The following is a 20,308-nucleotide window of genomic DNA, read 5'->3' on the forward strand; positions in this document are numbered from 1 at the left end:
ATAGTTAAGCATCCATCCATCCATCCATTTTCTAACCCGCTGAATCCGAATACAGGGTCACGGGGGTCTGCTGGAGCCAATCCCAGCTAACACAGGGCACAAGGCAGGAACCAATCCTGGGCAGGGTGCCAACCCACCGCAGGACACACACACAAACACACCCACACACCAAGCACACACTAGGGCCAATTTAGAACCGCCAATCCACCTAACTTGCATGTCTTTGGATTGTGGGAGGAAACCGGAGCGCCCGGAGGAAACCCACGCAGACACGGGAGAACATGCAAACTCCACGCAGGGAGGACCCGGGAAGCGAACCCGGGTCTCCTAACTGCGAGGCAGCAGCGCTACCACTGCGCCACCCTAGAGTTAAACACCAACTTTCATTATCAGCAACGACTGAGTTCTAATTAGGACACTGGCTGGAATGAAAACCTGTAGCAAATGCGGCCCTCCAGGAATGTGACTGAGGACCCCTGCACTAAATGATCCACAGACCCTCATTGAGGAATGCCTGCATGTGAATGCCTAATTAGTCCATTCCTGTAAAGTTGTAGACAGACATAAGGCAGGAGATGGTGAAAAAAACATCTCAAAGGCTTAATCAATCCCAAGGAGCCCAGTAAAGTCCATAATAAAGAAGTGGCAAGAAATCCTTCAAACTGGATGGAAGAGCAAGGAGGAAACTGGTAAGAGAGGCCACCAAGAGTCCAATGGCCACTTTGAATGAGTTACAGGATTTGATGGCAAAGAGTGGTCATTAATGGTGTGCATGTGACAACAATTTGACAAGCGCTCCACAATTGTGACTTGTTCAGGAGGGTCGCACTTCTCAAGAAAGGCCACATTAAGGCTCGTTTGAGCTTTGCCAGAATGCACCTTGAAGATTCTGATGCCAGAAGGAAAAAGGTCTTATGATCAGATGAGACCAAAATCAAATTATTTGGCCTCAACATCAAACTACACCAATGCAGCTCACCAGCCACAACACACCATACCTACAGTAAAGCATGGAGGTGGCAGCATTGTGTTGTGGGGGGCCTGGGGCTCTCGTTAGGATAAAAGGAAAAGTGGATGGGACAAAATGCCATCAAATTCTTGAGGAAAACCTGCTACCGTCTGCCACAAATTTTGAAGATTGGCAGAATGTTCACCTTTCAACATGACAACGACCTGAAGCACACAGCAAAATTGACCACACAGTGGCTGATGGAGAAAAAAGTGAAATGTCCTGGTGTGGTCAGTCAGAGCCCAGACCTAAATCCCACTGAAGATCTGTGGCAAGATCTGAAGATAGCAGACCACCAGTGCTCACCATCCAATCTGACAGAACTTGAACAGCTCTGTAAAAAAGAGGAGGGGGTGCAAATATTACACAATCTGGGAATACAAAGCTGATAGAGTAGAATTCCAACAGACTCAAGGCTGTCATTAAAGCAAAAGGTGGTTAAACAAAATGTCTTTGACATTGGGGGTGATCCTTTATTAATCTCAGTAGGACTTGTTTTTTAATTTTTAGCATTTTTCTGAACTGTAGCTGTGACATATTTCACTTGGATGTTAGAGGTTGCATTGAGTAAGTAAAGCTGGGAAGAAATATTTTGTGTGTGTGTTTTCATTTAATGCTGTAAAGCAAAAAAAAGGGGAATATTTCGAAGGGGGGATTCTTTTCTATACCCACTGTATATCCAGACTTCACTCTCGATCTTATTTTCTATTATTCTTTGTTCTATTTGGTATTATTATTATGTATTAAATACCACGCTGCTTTTAACTTTCTATGCTTTGTCTTCCTGTCTGCAGTGATTGAAGTAATAAGGTAGATTTCTTTGAGCACCTGGTGCAGCCAGAAGTTGACCATACGCTCTGTGCTGTCAGGTTTATTAAGGCTGAGGGTGTGAGATCCACCCAATAGTAGGGAAGAGTAGGTAAAGTAAGACCTCTTTGGTTGATAAACGGTCTATAGCCAAGGATGTTGAGCCTTTGTATTTTTGAATGTATTCCTAGAGACCAAAGTAATATTTATGCCTGAGGTATATTTTAAACATCGTATGTGGTTTGTGCCGACAATAAGTAAGTCTTGTGTCATGCTAAAGAGTGACAAGTTGTGTAATTAATAGGGCACTTGTGTGGTTAAAAGTGCTAGAGATTAACCAGCTGTGTGTGTGTCATTCATAGGGCACTGTTGAGGTTCTGCATGTATGTGTGTGTTAATCTTAAGTGCGACAGTAAACCAACCCGGCAACAAACTTGATGAACATACCTATTTATTACCCTTCAAGAAAATAGGTAAAGGGTAAGTAGAGAGAAACACCATAATAACACAACAGCCATAATATGTAACAAAATATCTCTACACCTTCTTCAGTCCGCCACGAACCCACAACATGCTTCACCACAGTTACTTTAGTGACTACTGATTGTCACGATTTCGACTGTATTGATGTTTTCATGGCCTGAGGCCATACTGTGTACTGATGCCAGGGTCACGTCCTGTCTTTCTAGGGGTTCGGTCTCTGGAGTCGTATCCTTGACTTAATCAGCCAACGTCAGCCTTTTGCTCTGTCTTCGCCGATCTGCAGATAAAATCCTTAACTTTCATGTTGACTTCTCGTGTGATTACTTTTCATGTCTTGCCTGGTTTTTCAACTTCTTTTGTGTTATTTGACTTTGAATTTTGCCTCTCATCTGGGTTTGGGTCCCTTCGGTTTATTTTTCTTTTCTTTTTTTTTTGCCCTTTGCTCGCATCTCCCGGTTTTCTCAAGAAATGAGTTTATCTGTTTTCCTGTTTTCAGGACACCAATGATGCTGTTTTTTAGAGTATCGGCATATTGGCTGCTGGTTGTTTCTTCTCAGGGAAATGGCTGACAGGTCAGGAATATCACAGCCAAGCTTCACTCTGTCAAGCCTGCTGTGCTGGAAGCCATTAACTGACCAGTGACAATATATATATATATATTTTTAATATTAAGCACATTTCTAAGTGGGTTTGATGAGGAAGACCAGATTCTTTTATTTTGCTCCCTATAGCAATTAACAGTAGTCATTAAAGTAAGTTTGGTGAAGTATGTCGTGGGTCCATGGCGGTCCGGAGCAGGTGCAGAGACGTGTTACATTTCACACACTGGATATGACGTCTCGCCAGGTCACTTCATGGCTTCTAGCACATCAGGCTTGACGGAGTGAAGCCTGACATGTCGGCCATCTCGGATTGTGTGTGAAATCTCTTTCTGTTAGGTGGGGAACTCAAGTCTGTTTTGTTAGGTTTTGTCACTTTTTGGTCCTGGTTTCTTTATTTTTTCTACTTTCATCATAAAGTCATTTGTTGTATAAGTTGGACTTGATTGTATGGAATGTTATTTTTTTTTTCAAATAAAATTATAAAAGAAAAACCTGTTCTAGGAGTAACGTGTTTTTTGTGCACCGGAAAATATGACATGAAAATCATGTGCTGTTGTATTCTTTGAATGGCCGATCTTCCTTTCGTTTTTTTATTGTAGCATAATGTAAACGGCTCGTGTAAAGAATTGTGTGTTTTTGGAGTAATTTAAAAAATGCACTTTTTTTTTTTTTGCATTTTCATTCAAAGGTCTCGCTCAGTACGGCACTAAACCCAGAACCGCATGGCATCTCAACGCACTGAGCACCAAAGAGGCTGTCATAAGTGCAATCCGGGAAATAAAGTATAAAGGAGGAAGCACACGTACAGGTAACGTGGCTATATTGTTATGTTCTCGTGTATGAAATATAGGGGAAATATAGTAATCGTCCAGAAATATCCATTTTGATGAATCGCGATTTTTTTAGACCTCCCTGAGTCCGAAAATACCATTTTTGGAATTGTGTGTGTGTGTGTAGGTGTGTGTATGTGTCTCTCTCTGTCTGTGTGTGTGTCTGTGTGTCTATTTATGCGTGTTGTGTCTGTGTGTGTGTGTGTGTGCGCGCGTGTGTGTGTCTGTATCTGTCTGTGAGTCTATGTGTCTGACTGTGTGTGTGTGTTTCTGTCTGTGTGTGTGTCTGTGTGTCTATGCGTGTGTGTCTGTGTGTCTAGGTGTGTGTGTGTCTATTTACAGTATGTGTCTGTCTGTGTGTGTGTGTGTCTGTGTGTCTATTTATGTGTGTGTGTGTGTCTGTATCTGTCTGCGAGTCTATGTGTCTGACTGTGTGTGTGTGTTTCTGTCTGTGTGTGTGTCTGTGTGTCTGGTGTGTGTGTGTCTGTATCTGTCTGCGAGTCTATGTGTCTGACTGTGTGTGTGTGTTTCTGTCTGTGTGTGTGTGTCTGTGTCTGTGTGTGTCTATTTATGTGTGTGTGTGTGTGTCTGTATCTGTCTGCGAGTCTATGTGTCTGTCTATATGTTTGTGTGTGTGTGTCTGTCTGTGTGTATGTGTGTGTGTGTCCGTCTCCAACTCCAGTTGGGTGCTTTTCATGGAGTTGCTTGTAGTCTTGTTTTGTCTTCATTGTGCAAGTTACACCACCATACTGACTCTGCCACAAGTTGCCCCTTCCACATTCAGGTGCATTTTTACCACGTGGGTGGCAAAGGCGTCTGTGATCTTTTTACTTTCTCGTATACGAAGAATAGGGAAAGTATTGAAATCGTCCAAAACTATCGATATCGAGATGTTGGTGAATCTCAAATGTTTTTTCACCTCCCTAAGTCAGAAAATACCATTTTTGGAATTGTGTGTGTGTGTGTGTGTGTGTAAACTCGATAACTTGAGGACGCTTTCTCTTAGGTGAACCAAATTTTGCACACAAGTATTAAAGTACAAAATGCAAATTTCTGTCAACTTTTGAGCTCTTTCCGCTAACCGGATGTGGTACATTACCTTTTATTCATGCACCTACAGAGTCCAATTTATTCAGCTTTACTTTTATAAAAATTGTTCAATATCTTATTAATTTGATTTGATTTGTTGTTGATGGTTCTTTAATATACATAATATCAAAATATAATCATTGTCTTGCGGTTTACTCCATCCTCATATCAGAGTATATGAGAAAGTTGAGGGGAGACCGCTCCTGATTTTTTTTTACTTTTCTAGATGTTCCGTCATTGTTTGCAATAAAATACTCAGTACTGTCATTTTGATTCACTATTGCAGTATGTTCTTTATTTCCTCCTTATTCTCCTTAGCCTAATTGTAGACTTTAGGTTTGAGGTAAGAGTGGCTGTATACTCTACAGGTGAGTAAGCAGCAGTGTTTGCTGATTGAGTTCTGATTTGTACATACTGTACACTACATGCCTTTTTATTGATGCTATGGATCACCACTTCCCCACCATTTTCCTGTGGTGGCACACATCTTGTAATCAGGGCACACCGCTCTTGTAACCACAAACACATTCTCATGCACGCGCTCAGCTGTCTGAAGGGGCGGGGCTACTGGTGAAGCCAATCCAAAAGCAGCTCCGAGATCAGCCTTCACAGACACGGCACACATTCCCAGCTGCTTTGCCCTTCTCTGCCTCACTGGCAACTCATCTGCCCGCTTTCCAGACTCGTTGGCAATCACACACACACACACATTTGGGCATCTGAAGTGCTCAAAGCGCTGTATCTGCAACATGGCGATAGCAGAGCTGCTTTTATGCCGGCTTTTCCATGCAGTTCTGTCCTCCTCTGACAGGACTTGACCACCTGAGAAGCTTGTTCCTCTCGGGTACAGACACAGGTGTGCTACACTATTAATTCCATGGCACACCGGGGATCTCTCACTGGCACACCATCGGTTGAAAAACACTGAGATGTTTCTAGTTACAATTAAATTGTGGCCAGTGCCAGTGGTAGGTTATTTTGCACCCTTCGCTAAGCTTATTATTGTGCCAACCGACGGTTTGGTACCTAACTCGTGCAGCTGCTGGGTCCAACCCATTCCCATTTCTGTTACCGGGTCGGTCTACTGTTGCACCTTAAGATTAACACACACATACACAGATATCTACACACACTCTCGTACACACAAGCACATTTTTTTCCCTAGCACTTGTGACGGATAACCTCAGGCATTACCCGGCTGGGATACCAGCTGGATGGAAGTTTTAGGGGGGGAGAGAGCATCTGTGAGGCATTACCTCCCCTGGGTCGCTAGAGGGCAGCCTTCCTGGGGTTCTCGCAGGGCATGCTGGGACTTGAAGTTTGGTACAGCCTTGTTGGGTTCCATGGTGTCTACTGCAGAGATTTATTTATAGTGGACTTCCACCACAACTGGGAGAGGTTCCAGGTAATACTGATGAGCCACCTGGAACACACCCAGGAGCTGAATAAAAGGAGCCACCTCACTCCATTTGGGGAGCTGGAGTCCGGAGGTGGAGGGCAAAACTTGAATGGAGGTAACATGTGGCAGAAGAGACAGAGGGAGAGAGACAGAGAAAGTCTTTCTGGTTATTGTGCTTGCTGGACTGTGCTGTATAAGGTGGGCAACTAGTGAAAAACATTTCCCACAGCTGAGTAAAGGTATGTTGTCTACTGGACTTGGCCTCTGTGCCTGTTGTGTCCAGGATTTGGGGAGCTGTACACCCCCTGGTTACCACACACTTTCCACAGTCCGCTTTCCCTCATACTTCAAGAGACTCACTTATCATAGACTCGAACAACGTGCAATGTCTTCGAGAATATATTGAAACATACAAAGGCTCAACATCCCTGGCAATAGGCCATTTATCAGCCAGTGAATGTTTTACTTTAACGTGCTGATCATTACTGGGCAGAGCTCTTCATCCATAGCTCAATAAACCTCACAGCTTGGATCATAACGGCACTTCCGCACTGCTCCAATTTCTCAAAGAAATTGATCTTATTGCTTCAATCACCCTACACATGAATACAAAGTATAGGTTAAAAACCGTGGTATTAATTAAAGAGCATAATACCAGAAGAGAAAAGCATAAAAGAAACCATGGATAGCAAAGTCTGGATATGTACAAATACAGTCTTTAGAAAAAGCTTACAAAAAGTTCAAGATGTCAAAGATGAATGTGCCCAGGGGTGTTGATTTAACAGTTGATATTTATGGAATGCTTTAGCTGACGATCAGGTGAAAACAGTCGCACGCGGGTGGTGCCCTCTCCTGACGTCGCTCTGTCTTCTCCTCTTGACGTCGCCGCTCTGTCGTCTTCCAATGCCGCTCTCAGATGAGCCATATCTCTCTGTTATATAAAACAAATCTTGACATCCCGCGAGAATAACCAATTTAAAACAAGATCACGGACATGTAACCTCTCATTTGTTGGAATGTAGATAGATAGATAGATATGTATGGCACTATATAAGATAGATAGATATGTATGGCAGTATATAAGATAGATAGATAGATAGATAGATATGTATGGCACTATATAAGATAGATAGATAGATACGTATGGCACTATATAAGATAGATAGATAGATACTTTATTAATCCCAAGGGGAAATTCACATACTCCAGCAACAACAACAACAACATATAGCACATTTTCATACAAAAAAAATGTAGCTCAAACTGCTTTACAAAATGGAAAATAGAAAAATAGAAGACACAGTAAAATATAAAAATAAGTCAACATTAATTAACATAGAATAAGTAAGGTCCGATGGCCAGGGTGTACAGAAAAAACAAAAAAAAAACTCCAGACGGCGGGAGAAAAAAAAAATAAAATCTGTAGGGATTCCAGACCATGAGACCGCCAGCCCAGTCCCCTCTGGCCATTCTACCTCACATAAATGAAACAGTCCTCTTTGGATTTAGGGTTCTCACGGAAGGACTTGATGGTGATGGTCACATAGACTTCTGGCTTTTCGTCCATCAATGTTGGTGCATCATGATGCTTTGAGTAGGTGGTGGTGTCTCAGGCCGCCACCACAAAGAAACCGGAAAAATAAGCAGAAGAGAAAGTTGGGGTCAGTACGGATTTTAGAGCCACTATGAATAGTTATTATGATGAACTGAACATACAGAGTATCAGGATTAAGTTAAAATGAAGTTATGAGAAGGCCATGTTAAAGTAATGTGTTTTCAGCAGTTTTTTAACGTGCTCTACTGTATCAGCCTGGTGAATTCCTATTGGCAGGCTATTCCAGATTTTAGGTGCATAACAGCAGAAGGCCACCCGCCTCACCACTTCTTTTAAGTTTAGCTTTTGGAATTCTAAGGAGACACTCATTTGAAGATCTAAGGTTACGATTTGGAATATAACGTGTCAGGCATTGCGATATATAAGATGGAGCGAGATTATTTAAATTCTTTATAAACCATAAGCAGTATTTTAAAGTCAATCCTGAATGACACAGGTAACCAGTAATAAATAATAAATAAATAATATAATATAATAATAATATAATTATAATAATATAAGTAATAAATAGCAGCAACATACTGATACAAAAAACAATATTAAATTAAAAGAGTGATAACAATGAAGCTATTACAGACAATAACTTTGTATAATGTTAATGTTTACTCCCCCGGTGGAACTGAAGAGTCGCATAGTGTGGGGTCTCCTCAGTCTGTCACTGAAGCTGCTCCTCTGTCTGGAGATGATCCTGTTCAGTGGATGTTGTGGATTCTCCATGATTGACAGGAGTCTGCTCAGCGCCCGTCGCTCTGCCACGGATGTCAAACTGTCCAGCTCCGTGCCCACAATAGAGCCTGCCTTCCTCACCAGTTTGTCAAGGTGTGAGGCGTCCCTCTTCTTTATGCTGCCTCCCCAGCACACCACCGCGTAGAAGAGGGCACTCACCACAACCGTCTGATAGAACATCTGCAGCATCTTATTGTAGATGTTGAAGGACACCAGCCTTCTATGGAAGTATAGTCAGCTCTGTCCTCTCTTACACAGAGCATCAGTATTGGCAGTCCAGTCCAATTTATTATCCAGCTGCACTCCCAGGTATTTATAGGTCTGTACCCTCTGCACACAGTCTCCTCTGATGATCACGGGGTCCATGAGGGGCCTGGGCCTCCTAAAATCCACCACCAGCTCCTTGGTCTTGCTGGTGTTCAGGTGTAAGTGGTTTGAGTCGCACCATTTAACAAAGTCCTTGATTGGGTTCCTGTACTCCTCCACCTGCCCACTCCTGATGCAGCCCACGATGTGTCAAGTGACACACTTCATGTGCTCTCAGCTCTTAAAAATTGTATACGTCCTAGATGGCACACGAACAACTAAGTGAAGAAGAAAGAGCAGAATAATAATAATCTATGTGCATATTCAGAAAATAAGGAAAGTAATAAGCAGCCCGGACCAAGTGGAATTGAAAACCTCGTAGGTCCAATCTGGGTCAGAAATAAAAGACTTCATAAAGATGCCCCAAGTATATATACAAACATCTACGCGTGGATGTGTGTCTGTCTGTCTGTTTGGCCCGGAAGTGCAAGGGTACAGCATGAAGCTCAAAGAAAGCGACTCTGTCACCAAACTGAAACCGCCAAGAAAAGAGAACCTCGCTAAGCTGCTAATACACAAGTGAGGTGAGCACATCAGCAAAACAAAACCTCTGAGGAGAGAGAAACTCGCTTAGTCGCTAAAGCACAAGCGATGCGATTGATTGATTGATTGAAGTGCCACAATCCATGATTTCTAGGGGCTGAGGCTTTTTACAGCACAGGCTTACACAGCTACCATATATACTCACGTATAAGTCAGGTATTAAAACCCGAAAAATCAATCATAAAATCAGACCCTGGCTTATACGCCCGTTCAAAAATGTGACACTTAAAATCTTCTTGCCTCCTCCAATCTCGCATCAGTTTCTCAGACATATTGAATTTTGTTGCAGCAGTGCAGTTACCAATTTCGTTCGCCACTTCAATGACGTTTAATTTAAAACCAGCCTCATATTTTTTTCTGATCGAACACTCCATCATAGATAAGGGATGCTCTTACGATAAAAGTGTATGAGGGTGGGAGATACAAAAAACACAAATCAGTGCAAACGTCACTTCGGAATAATTCAGGTATTACCGTGTGGTCACGTAGGCACAATAGAGAGAGAAACGGAGAGGTTAGGAGCACACGCTCATACACCGCATTGTACACAAGGCTGTGTGCTCCGTGGTGACTCTCAGGTGGGAATTAGCATATCGTAATCTCTTGGACCAATTGCGTGAGTTTTCTACATTCGACTTATACGACTGACATTATAATTATACGGTAAAAACAAGTCCTGACTATCCGCAGGAGAACTTATCCACGAGTATAGAGTGGTCCAGAGCTAATTATGCAATTTTCATAACTAGTTTATTACGTAGAAAATCACCCGAAAAATCCCCGACCATCGAGAAGTGTGCGAACTGACGAAATGAAGAATCGTCTTCGCGCGGAACTGGAATCATCCCGGCATAAATCAAAGTCATCCATCTGGATCTGCATAATTAGATCTGGACCTCCTTGTATATACGGTAGTTTAATATAAAATTCCACAGGGGTTTCGCAACACGTGATTCTCACATACACCTGATTGGCTGGCTGGCTGGCTATCATTATGATGGATGAATTTTCTCAAACTCTTTAATCTGTTTGAGTATGTCCATTTCACTAACAGCAAAAGTTTTTGATGTTTTAAGAAACCTTCCCGTCCCAAGCTGTAAACTGGTTCCACAATTTCTGTCCCCTTCTGTCCGCAGGTTGTAAAGTAATTGCATGCAGCCTGAAGCATTGGCATGTCTTCCTTTCCCAAGCTGTAAACCAATTTAGTCTTAGGTGCAACAGATCTTACTGTGCTTTGATTACTAGCACAAATCAGGAAAACAGGATTCTTGGATTTTTAAAACTGCTTGTATTTAAGCTCATATATAATGGAAACAGAGACACAAAATTGCAGATTTTGCACACCACAACACCCATAAGCTGTTTCCAGTCTCTTGTCCAAGTCGTCCGGAGCATTTCTGGGTCGTGTGGAAGCCAATGTTGTCCTATAACAGCGCCCTCTGGTGGTCTCCAAAGACCCCAACAGGGCTGCGTTTCCGGACTCTCATACCACTCTGCGGGTGTCCTAATTGGGAACACTGCCACCTGGTGTGTGGAGGAATGAATTGCCCCTGATAAACCTGTTCACCCAGTCCTTCCATATATATGAATCCTCCTTTAATCTCCGCCATTTGGCACCAACAATGGGAAGCTGCTCCACCTCCACACTCCATACTTTCACAAGAAATACTTAAAAGCAGACATTACGCTTCAGAAGATCCAGAGGTGGCTGAGCGAGCAGCATGTGAAAGGCGCTCGATTAAAAATGAAAAGCCACAGGGTAGCCAGAGTTTTTTGGGGTTTTTTTTTGCTTTGTTTTGGCTTTTTCTTTTTTTATCGATTTTTCTTTTTTCATTCTCTTTGTTCATTTCTCTCACATGAATGCTTTTGGTTGATGAACATTTTAATTAGCGAACAAATTGACACAAACTAAACATTGAATAAGTTGTTTGTTGTGTTTAAAATGGTCCGTTTTCCCGTCACACACGACGGTGCAGTTTGTTCTGACAGTTATAGCAAAATTCAGCTTAATTTGATCTTATCGTTCTTTTTTTCTTAGTCCTATCTGGTGGGAGTTACCAAAGTACATCACCTTGAATGACTTTAAAAATGTAAAGTTTAAAAATGTAGTTTAATGTTCTCAACAAGTTTATACATGAATGATAGCTGAGAAGAGACTGTGGTGTTAATTCATCCTCAGTTTTTAGTTATGGTTGTGGACCACCAGGGGGCGTACCAGCCACCCTACCCAACACAGACAGGCAAAGTGCTGGCACACTTTATTTTTCCACGTGGGAACAGCTTCCCCCTGCTTCCCACCTTTACAGCAAATTTTTCCAGTACATAAAGCATGCATGCCCATCTCTCTTTGCCCTTATCTCACCGCCACTCCTCCTCCAGCAAGCTTCGTCCTCTCCCACCTGACTCGGGCTCCCGGTGGTGCTCCAGATGCTCGTTGACCAACTTCCAGCTGCACTTCTGGGGGGTCGCCAAGCTCTGACAATGTCTAAGCGCCCTCTGGTGGTGACCATGAGCCCCAGCAGGGTGGAGCTTCCTGCGGCTCTACAGCAAATCCAGAGGGGCTGCCCTCTAGTGTTCCAGGAAAGATAAGGCTATGAACACAGTCCTTCTGTTAAAGGGGCATTCCGGCCGCCCATCACAGGTTCTAATTAAAAATCTCTTCTCTTATAGGGCTGGCATTAACTTACATTTTGGAAAAATGCTTCACGGCAGAATCCGGTGCTCGGCTGGGCATACCCAAGGTTGGCATCTTCATTACGGACGGCGTGTCTGAAGATGATGTCCTTCTACCAGCAAGACGTCTTCGAGACGCAGGAGTTGAAATGTTCGCTATTGGTAAGTTCAGATTTATCCGTGTAGCAACTGCTGGCATGCTTGTGATCAGGGCTGCATTAACTGTTAAGTAAAATGGGCGCATGCTTAGGGCATCTAGGGAACGGGGGGGGGCACCACAGACATATTGTGCAAAAGTGCAAAAAGGTACAGCTGAAGCACGAGCCTCAAAAAGGGGCTCCCACATTAAATAAAAAAATTGCATACATTTATACACAATAACAAAAAATAATAATGCAATAGTAATAATGGGGCAGGCTGGATGTCTTAAGGGCTCTGCTAAGTTTAGAAGCAGATGTGTGAAGTGAGATTAGTTTTGAGGATCTGGTCAAAGACTGTGCAATTAGAAAAAGTAAAGAGAAATCTTTTCAAATATGAATGAAGTGAAAGTATACAAAGATAAATGTTATTTTCCATCTTACTGGTTTCATTGTGATGTTTTATGAGTTATTACTGTTTATGTTGTCCCAGCTGGCTGGGAGGGCGACCCCGCCGGGACGCCCAGGAGGACCGAAAGAGGGCTTACGCCTTCCTCAGACCACGTGGGGGCGACCACCCTGGTTGCTATGTGGACCACAGGTACAGGGCTTTGAAGCTCAACCCTGTAGGGCCCCGTGGTCACCACCAGGGGGCACCCAGATGCCTTGGGAGCCCTGGACCTTGGCACTTCCACCACACCTGGAAGTGCCGGGGGGAAGACGAGCAGGGTCACCCGGAGTGCTTCCGGGGATGCAGCCAGCACTTCTGCCACACTGGGGCGTGTCGGTGGGCGATTGCCGGAACACACCTGGAGCACATCCGGGTGCTTATAAAAGGGGCCGCCTCCCTTCATGAGATGACTTGAGTCGGGTGGAAGCAGGACGAGGCCAGAGAGGAGATCAGGAGGCGGCCTGAAGAAAAGTGAAGGCATTGTGTGTGTTGGCCAGGATTTGGGGGACTTTTGGGGACTTGTGAGCATTTGTGTAAATATGGACTATGTAAATAAACGTGTGTGGGGTGATTTAGACGTGTCTGCCTGTCTGTGTCCGAGCCAAGTTAGATTTATCAGGTGGGCACCAAAATCAGTGACTAGGGGCCTGTAAAAGTCTTAATGCGGCCCTGCTTGCCATACGCTCACGTGTAATTATCTTATTTATCATGAGGTAAAAGGTGTGTGATTATCTTATTTATCATAAGTAATTCTGATATGTTTATTTCACCTAAAGGTGTGAAAAATGCAGATGAAAATGAACTAAATGCGATCGCCTCTGACCCTCCCCAGTCCCACGTGTACAACGTACCTAATTTTAAAATGCTGAGCACCATTGTGGAAAGCCTGACAAGAACTGTGTGTGACCGAGTTGAGCAACAGGACAGGACCATTCAAGGTACTTCTTCACTGTCGACTTTCTTCCAGAAATGCTTTTTATTTACGTTAAAATGGTACTTTATTTTTATCAATAATACAAATGTCTCAAATACTGTAATTGGTTTGGAAGAACTATACTGGGACGATGAACTAAAAATCCTAGGAGAAAGACAGATTTATACTTAGGGACAGGCAAAAGGTCAAGATAATAAATATAAAGACTTGTTATGCTTATTCTGGACCCATCTTTAACACCATCACCCGGGTTTATTATCTGGGTGTATCATCTTAATGCACTAAAATTGCTGAAGACTATATATATATATAGTCACACGTACCGGTCCCGGGACATAACAGCGTTTTAAAAACGTTACAGTAATGTGTGCATGCCCATCTGCCATGCATCTCGACACCCTACCCATCAAATGAAACTTCAAAGTCTCGTCTTTCCGATGATATAAACCATTTTGACACACAACAACCACAGCACTGACACTAAAGCCTTTTTACAGAGAAGTACATACTTTTAAGAGTTGACTGTGCCTACCTTTGAAGACCCGCTGCAAGTCAAACATCAATATTTCCGAGCAGTATTGATCCCATTGTGTCCGTAAGGCTCCAGCGAATATAATCCAGTAAAACGATTTAGGTCCAAAACACACGATATATTCTCAAAGGGACAAAGACTCCAGAAAACGTTTCATAACTTGAGACCACCTACGTAATTTTTTTTCATTTATATTGCTCATATCAGACGTAATTTGTTTCTGTCGGCGATAACCATGCTACCGCATGAAACACGGAAGTGTTAGCTTCTGATCGACACCTAAGTTGGCCAATTACGACGGGTCTGGGGTTGACTGGCACCTCGTATAGCCAACGAGTGTCACAGAAAGCTTGAAGGATGACGTATAGCTCCGAACCCTGGTAGAATCTACCAGTTTGATTGGACATTGTGACTGACACTCAAAACTTACAGCCAATGAGCAGCCGAGCATTTTGATAGGTAACTTGCCATACTAACTTGTAAACAAAACGATCGGGCTGCTGAAGGTGGCATTTGTGCCAGTCTGCAGAGTTGGTGCGTGGTTGTTTATTGTGATTTCGCCAAGTTTTTGCATTTTAAATATGAACAAAAGTAGAAGTTTAAACGTAAATACACTCTCGATTAAATAATAGATGCATGTACACGTTGCAAAAGTATTCAACCGGCCCAGGAGATGTCCAAGTGCCACGCCCTTGTGCTTTCTGCTTGCTAGTGATTGCTGCCATCAAGTGGCACATGGAAAAACGCTGAGCTGTGTTGTAACAGTTTGTAAAAGAAATATATATAGTTTGTGTGCATTTTATAAAAAAAGTAAAAATAAAAATATAAATATATTTTTGGCCCATAAGACTTGTATTGACTATTTTTACATAGAAATGTGTATTTTTTATTGTTTTTATTATTTTTATAACTAATAGAGTGACACTGTGTGTAGATATAGATTCCTTTAGGTGTAAGCTTTCAGTAGAGCCCTCATTGATATCTGTGGGTTGAAGCATTCAAAAGTTATTACACTTTTAACATACGTTCCAAAATGTGGATAATGGTCCCTCTAAAAAGCCCCTGGGCATGCCCACATAAAAACTGGTGTAAAAATGTCATTTTGACAGGTATTCTTTTCAAATTTGAAATGTGAGTAGTCAACAAGTTATTCTGTTGGTACATAGTGTGTTTCTGTCCCCACCTACCTACTGCAGCTTTATTTTCCTTTATTTTCATAAAAAAACTTAGGCGAGAACAAAAAAATTAGTTTTTTCTGTGAGTTCTAATGTGCATAACTTTTGATCAGTCACACCTACAGTGATTCTGACTACTAAGGGTGAAACTAGAGAATGTTACCTTTACAAAGAGACCAAACATGTGTTTATACTCCAGATAGTTCAATAACAGCAATGATTCTAATTTGGAGAGGTCGAATTACAAGCGATTTAGCAAAAATGACCCCGCTTGATAAGGGGTTTATTAAGTGCAAAATTCTTTTTTTCTTTTTTAAAGACTATATTGGTAATAGATATCTCTATCTTTTGACCCTGAAACGCGGCTGCATGGGGGCTTGTTGTGCTTTGGACGTGCTCTGTCTCTGGGTATGTCAGAGGACCGGGACCGTGTGAAGTGGGTTTTAGCCTCACTTGGGGAGTCAAAAATAAGGGGGGGAGAGAAAGAGAGCAGGCTTGATCTATACCTAATCTATTCGATCAATCTTTATTAATTATAACTACCAACGTAATAATAAGCTGCATGGCAACAACTCTAGGGGGAATAGGAAATTAAGGCCGAAGCTGTCTCACTTCCAGTTAAGACTATAAAATGACATCAAAAACTCAGAATCAGTGTCTCCATGATGGGACAGTTAACCTCGTAAGCTGGAATGTTAAAGGCCTGAATCACGAATTAAAGAGAAAGAAAGTACTCTCTCACCTAACGGGTCTAAATGCTAAAATAGTATTTTTACAGGAGACCCACTTACTAAGCAAGGATCAGTCCCGGCTACAAAAAGACTGGACTGGTCAAATGTTCCATTCTAGTTTCACAAAGAAAACTAGAGGGGTGGGAATTCTCATACATAGAACTGTACCATTTGTAGCATCAGATGTAGTATTAGGGGTGGGGATCAATCTGTTCTTAACTTAATTTTTCTATTTGTAAAAACTCCAATAAAATTAATAAAATAAAAAAAAAAGATAATAAATACGGAAAATGAGAATCGGGGTCTAAAGAGCCTGGCACCTCTGCAGCCCGGAGCCTCCACCCTGGAGTTAACTTATTCAAGAGTACCAAACTGGCAAAGCATCGGAGACCCAGATGTGGCAAAGCTCAATATGGCCACACGGCTGCAACAGTAGGCTTTGAATGCATCGTTAAAGGGTGATTTATTTTCAAGTGTGAGTGTCCCATCTGCGGTGGGCTGGCGCCCTGCCCGAGATTTGTTCCTGCCTTGCACCCTGTGTTGGCTGGGATTGGCTCCAGCAGACCCCCGTGACCCTGTGTTAGGATATAGCGGGTTGGATAATGGATGGATGGATGGATGGATGGATGTCCTCTCCCACCCTTGTTAGCACTGAAGTCCAGCGTGGCCTGTTTTCAGACTGCAGTACCTCCGCGGTAGAAGCTGCCATCGCCGTGAATGAGCTGAAGGTGTTCACACCCACACACAAATCAAAGGCCCGATGCTGTCTGTGGTGCTCATCAGACAGGGAGAGGTGTCGTCATAACGTACCATTTCCCATGTGCTGATGAATTAAGTCACAGCGTTAGTGAAGTTTGGTTTCAGTTGCTTTTCCGTTCAGTTTAAACTCGCGCTCTTCACAGCTCCTCTTCTGCTGCCTTGTTCTCCTTCCCCCTGATGATTCCACTCAAAGCCATGGACCCGACGTTTTGGATGTTTGCCGTTTCTCTGCTTCTGATTGCTCGGATATCAAGTAAGATGTCATTTTTTCATCTCTCACTTGTCTTTCTGGGTAAAATAAGAACAAAGATTACAGTTGAAGGAAGCTTAGCGTGTCTGGACGAACGGAGCAGTCAGTGGCTGTGACTCCTGATGCTGATCGCTTCCATTTAGATAATAAATAACTGGGATTATTTTTGGATTAAATTGTGATAGGCACTTTTTTTTTTAGGTTTAGAATTTAAATTTGTTCATATATTTATTTCGACCGGTCTAAAGGGAACAGCCCAGCTCCTATTTAACATGTGCTGCTAGTCGCAGGTCAGCGTTTTCTCCCATTTCCTCACCGTGAGAACGTTACTTTCTTTATCTTGGAGGGACCTGAATGGAAACAAAAAAAAAATAAAAAAATAACAAAAAAACACAAAATACAGCATGTGATTCAGCAACAGGAAATATTCTCATAGGTGCGGCCAACGGCTGTTTTCTTCTCTGGCGCAAGCTTCTTAAATTTAGAATTCGAGCCGCAGAAGGTCGGTGTTTCCTGAAGGTTAAGCAGATAACATTTTTTTAGTTCTGATATATGAAAAGAATCCAACAAACATTGGGCTTTGATCCGTTAGCAGTGAATTGAAGAAAAAATATCAGTATGTGGAATGAGACAGGGACTGTAAGCCAACCGTGTTGAGTGTCCACCATCGTCTGATGGACTGGCTGAACCAAAGTATCGTGAGATCGTGTCCAGTGCTAAAAAAAGGTCTGATTATCAAATAAGCTTTTCATATCGTGCTGTGACTGTGAGTTAATCTGTTAACGTGCCTGAGCGTGATGAGAGAGCTTTGCGGAGTTCCAACTTTTAAATAAATTATGTGAGCATCTCTGAGCAGGGTGAGACACCTCAGGGGGCCAACTGAGCATCACCAGTCCACCTAACCTGCATGTTTTAGAAATTATTGTGCTGTTTCTGTCAATGCAATTCTCCAACTATTTTTGGCAGCGTTTAAGCACAAGGGAGGAATCGAACTACGGGCAGGATGCCAGTCCTTGTGCAGGGCCGTTGTGGAAACACTCGCTCACTCTTAAGATAAAACCTGCATGTTGATCTGTCCTGACCCTGAGTTAGCAATTTCACCCACAAATGACCACATTGTAGAAATAAGACAATACAACTAAATTCTTTTCCTTTACGTCCTGGATATCCACCATGGAAAGATGTTACCAAATATTAATTGTTTGTCCTTTCGTTAACACTTTATTAGCCTGAAACTTATTAAAAAATAAAGGGCAATTGAAAGGTGATATATGAGCTTATTTGTCTTTGGGGAAGGCCAGATATTTAAATTTACATCTGGTGCCTTTATTCTGAGGCATCTTACAGCTTTTGAGATTCATCTGGGATGAGTGCGGGCCATTCAGCCCCACAACGCTCACCGGTCCTGTCCTCTTAATTCTTCCACAATAACATCGAGTCGAACTTTGAAGGTCCCCGAGTCTATCACCCTACTTGGTCACTTGTTCCACGTGTCTGTGCTTCTCTGTGTGAAGAACAATTACCTACATAATACAATCGATTTCCATTTCTTTTGTTTTCCAATTGGAGCTCAGGCAGGTGAAGTGACTTGTTCAGTGTCACACATTGTCACACGTCACACCTGGAGGTTTAAAGTCCAGATTTTTAACCCCTACACCCCACTGCCTGCTACTGTGTTGCTACTGCTGCCAGAGCTCAGACTGTAGAAATATAAAATCAAGGGGAAAATCACCATCTCTCTCTCTCTATATATATATATATATATGTGTACATTAAATCACCATTACTCTCTCTCTCTCTCTCTCTCTCTCTCTCTCTCGCTCTCTCTCTCTATATATATATATATATATATATATATATATATATATATATATATATATATATATATATATATGTGTATATTAAATCACCATCTCTCTCTCTATATATATATATATATGTACATTAAATCACCATCTCTCTCTCTCTCTATATATATATATATATATGTATATTAAATCACCATCACTCTCTCTCTATATATATATATATATGTATATTAAATCACCATCACTCTCTCTCTATATATATATATATATGTATATATATATATATATATATATATATATATATATGTGTATATTAAATCACCATCTCTCTCTCTATATATATATATATGTACATTAAATCACCATCTCTCTCTCTCTATATATATATATATATATGTATATTAAATCACCATCACTCTCTCTCTATATATATATATATATATGTATATTAAATCACCATCACTCTCTCTCTATATATATATATATGTATATTAAATCACCATCACTCTCTCTCTATATATATATACAGTGGTGTGAAAAACTATTTGCCCCCTTCCTGATTTCTTATTCTTTTGCATGTTTGTCACACAAAATGTTTCTGATCATCAAAAACATGTAACCATTAGTCAAATATATCACAAGTAAACACAAAATGCAGTTTTTAAATGATGGTTTTTATTATTTAGGGAGAAAAAAATCCAAACCTACATGGCCCTGTGTGAAAAGTAATTGCCCCCTGAACCTAATAACTGGTTGGGCCACCCTTAGCAGCAATAACTGCAATCAAGCGTTTGCGATAACTTGCAATGAGTCTTTTACGGCGCTCTGGAGGAATTTTGGCCCACTCATCTTTGCAGAATTGTTGTAATTCAGCTTTATTTGAGGGTTTTCTAGCATGAAGCGCCTTTTTAAGGTCATGCCATAGCATCTCAATTGGATTCAGGTCAGGACTTTGACTAGGCCACTCCAAAGTCTTCATTTTGTTTTTCTTCAGCCATTCAGAGGTGGATTTGCTGGTGTGTTTTGGGTCACTGTCCTGTTGCAGCACCCAAGATCGCTTCAGCTTGAGTTGAGGAACAGATGGCCGGACATTCTCCTTCAGGATTTTTGGTGGACAGTAGAATTCATGGTTCCATCTATCACAGCAAGCCTTCCAGGTCCTGAAGCAGCAAAACAACCCCAGACCATCACACTACCACCACCATATTTTACTGTTGGTATGATGTTCTTTTCCTGAAATTCTGTGTTCCTTTTACGCCAGATGTAACGGACATTTGCCTTCCAAAAGTTCAACTTTTGTCTCATCAGTCCACAAGGTATTTTCCCAAAAGTCTTGGCAATCATTGAGATGTTTCTTAGCAAAACTGAGACGAGCCCTAATGTTCTTTT

The 20,308-nt window shown here is 41.9% G+C and overlaps 1 protein-coding gene across 1 annotated transcript in view; it reads left to right on the forward strand.

The window, feature by feature from the left end:
* The window catches only part of LOC120539968 (intercellular adhesion molecule 1-like), a 115,496-nt gene that overhangs the window by 13,600 nt on the left and 81,588 nt on the right, over nucleotides 1-20,308 (forward strand). Inside the window, exons 4-6 of the mRNA XM_039770375.1 lie at nucleotides 3,590-3,709; nucleotides 12,140-12,304; nucleotides 13,507-13,668. Coding sequence (XP_039626309.1) covers nucleotides 3,590-3,709; nucleotides 12,140-12,304; nucleotides 13,507-13,668 — 447 coding nt within the window. The remainder of the gene's footprint in view (nucleotides 1-3,589; nucleotides 3,710-12,139; nucleotides 12,305-13,506; nucleotides 13,669-20,308) is intronic.

The sequence above is a fragment of the Polypterus senegalus genome, chromosome 12, assembly GCF_016835505.1.
Source record: "Polypterus senegalus isolate Bchr_013 chromosome 12, ASM1683550v1, whole genome shotgun sequence".
Lineage (NCBI taxonomy): Eukaryota > Metazoa > Chordata > Cladistia > Polypteriformes > Polypteridae > Polypterus > Polypterus senegalus.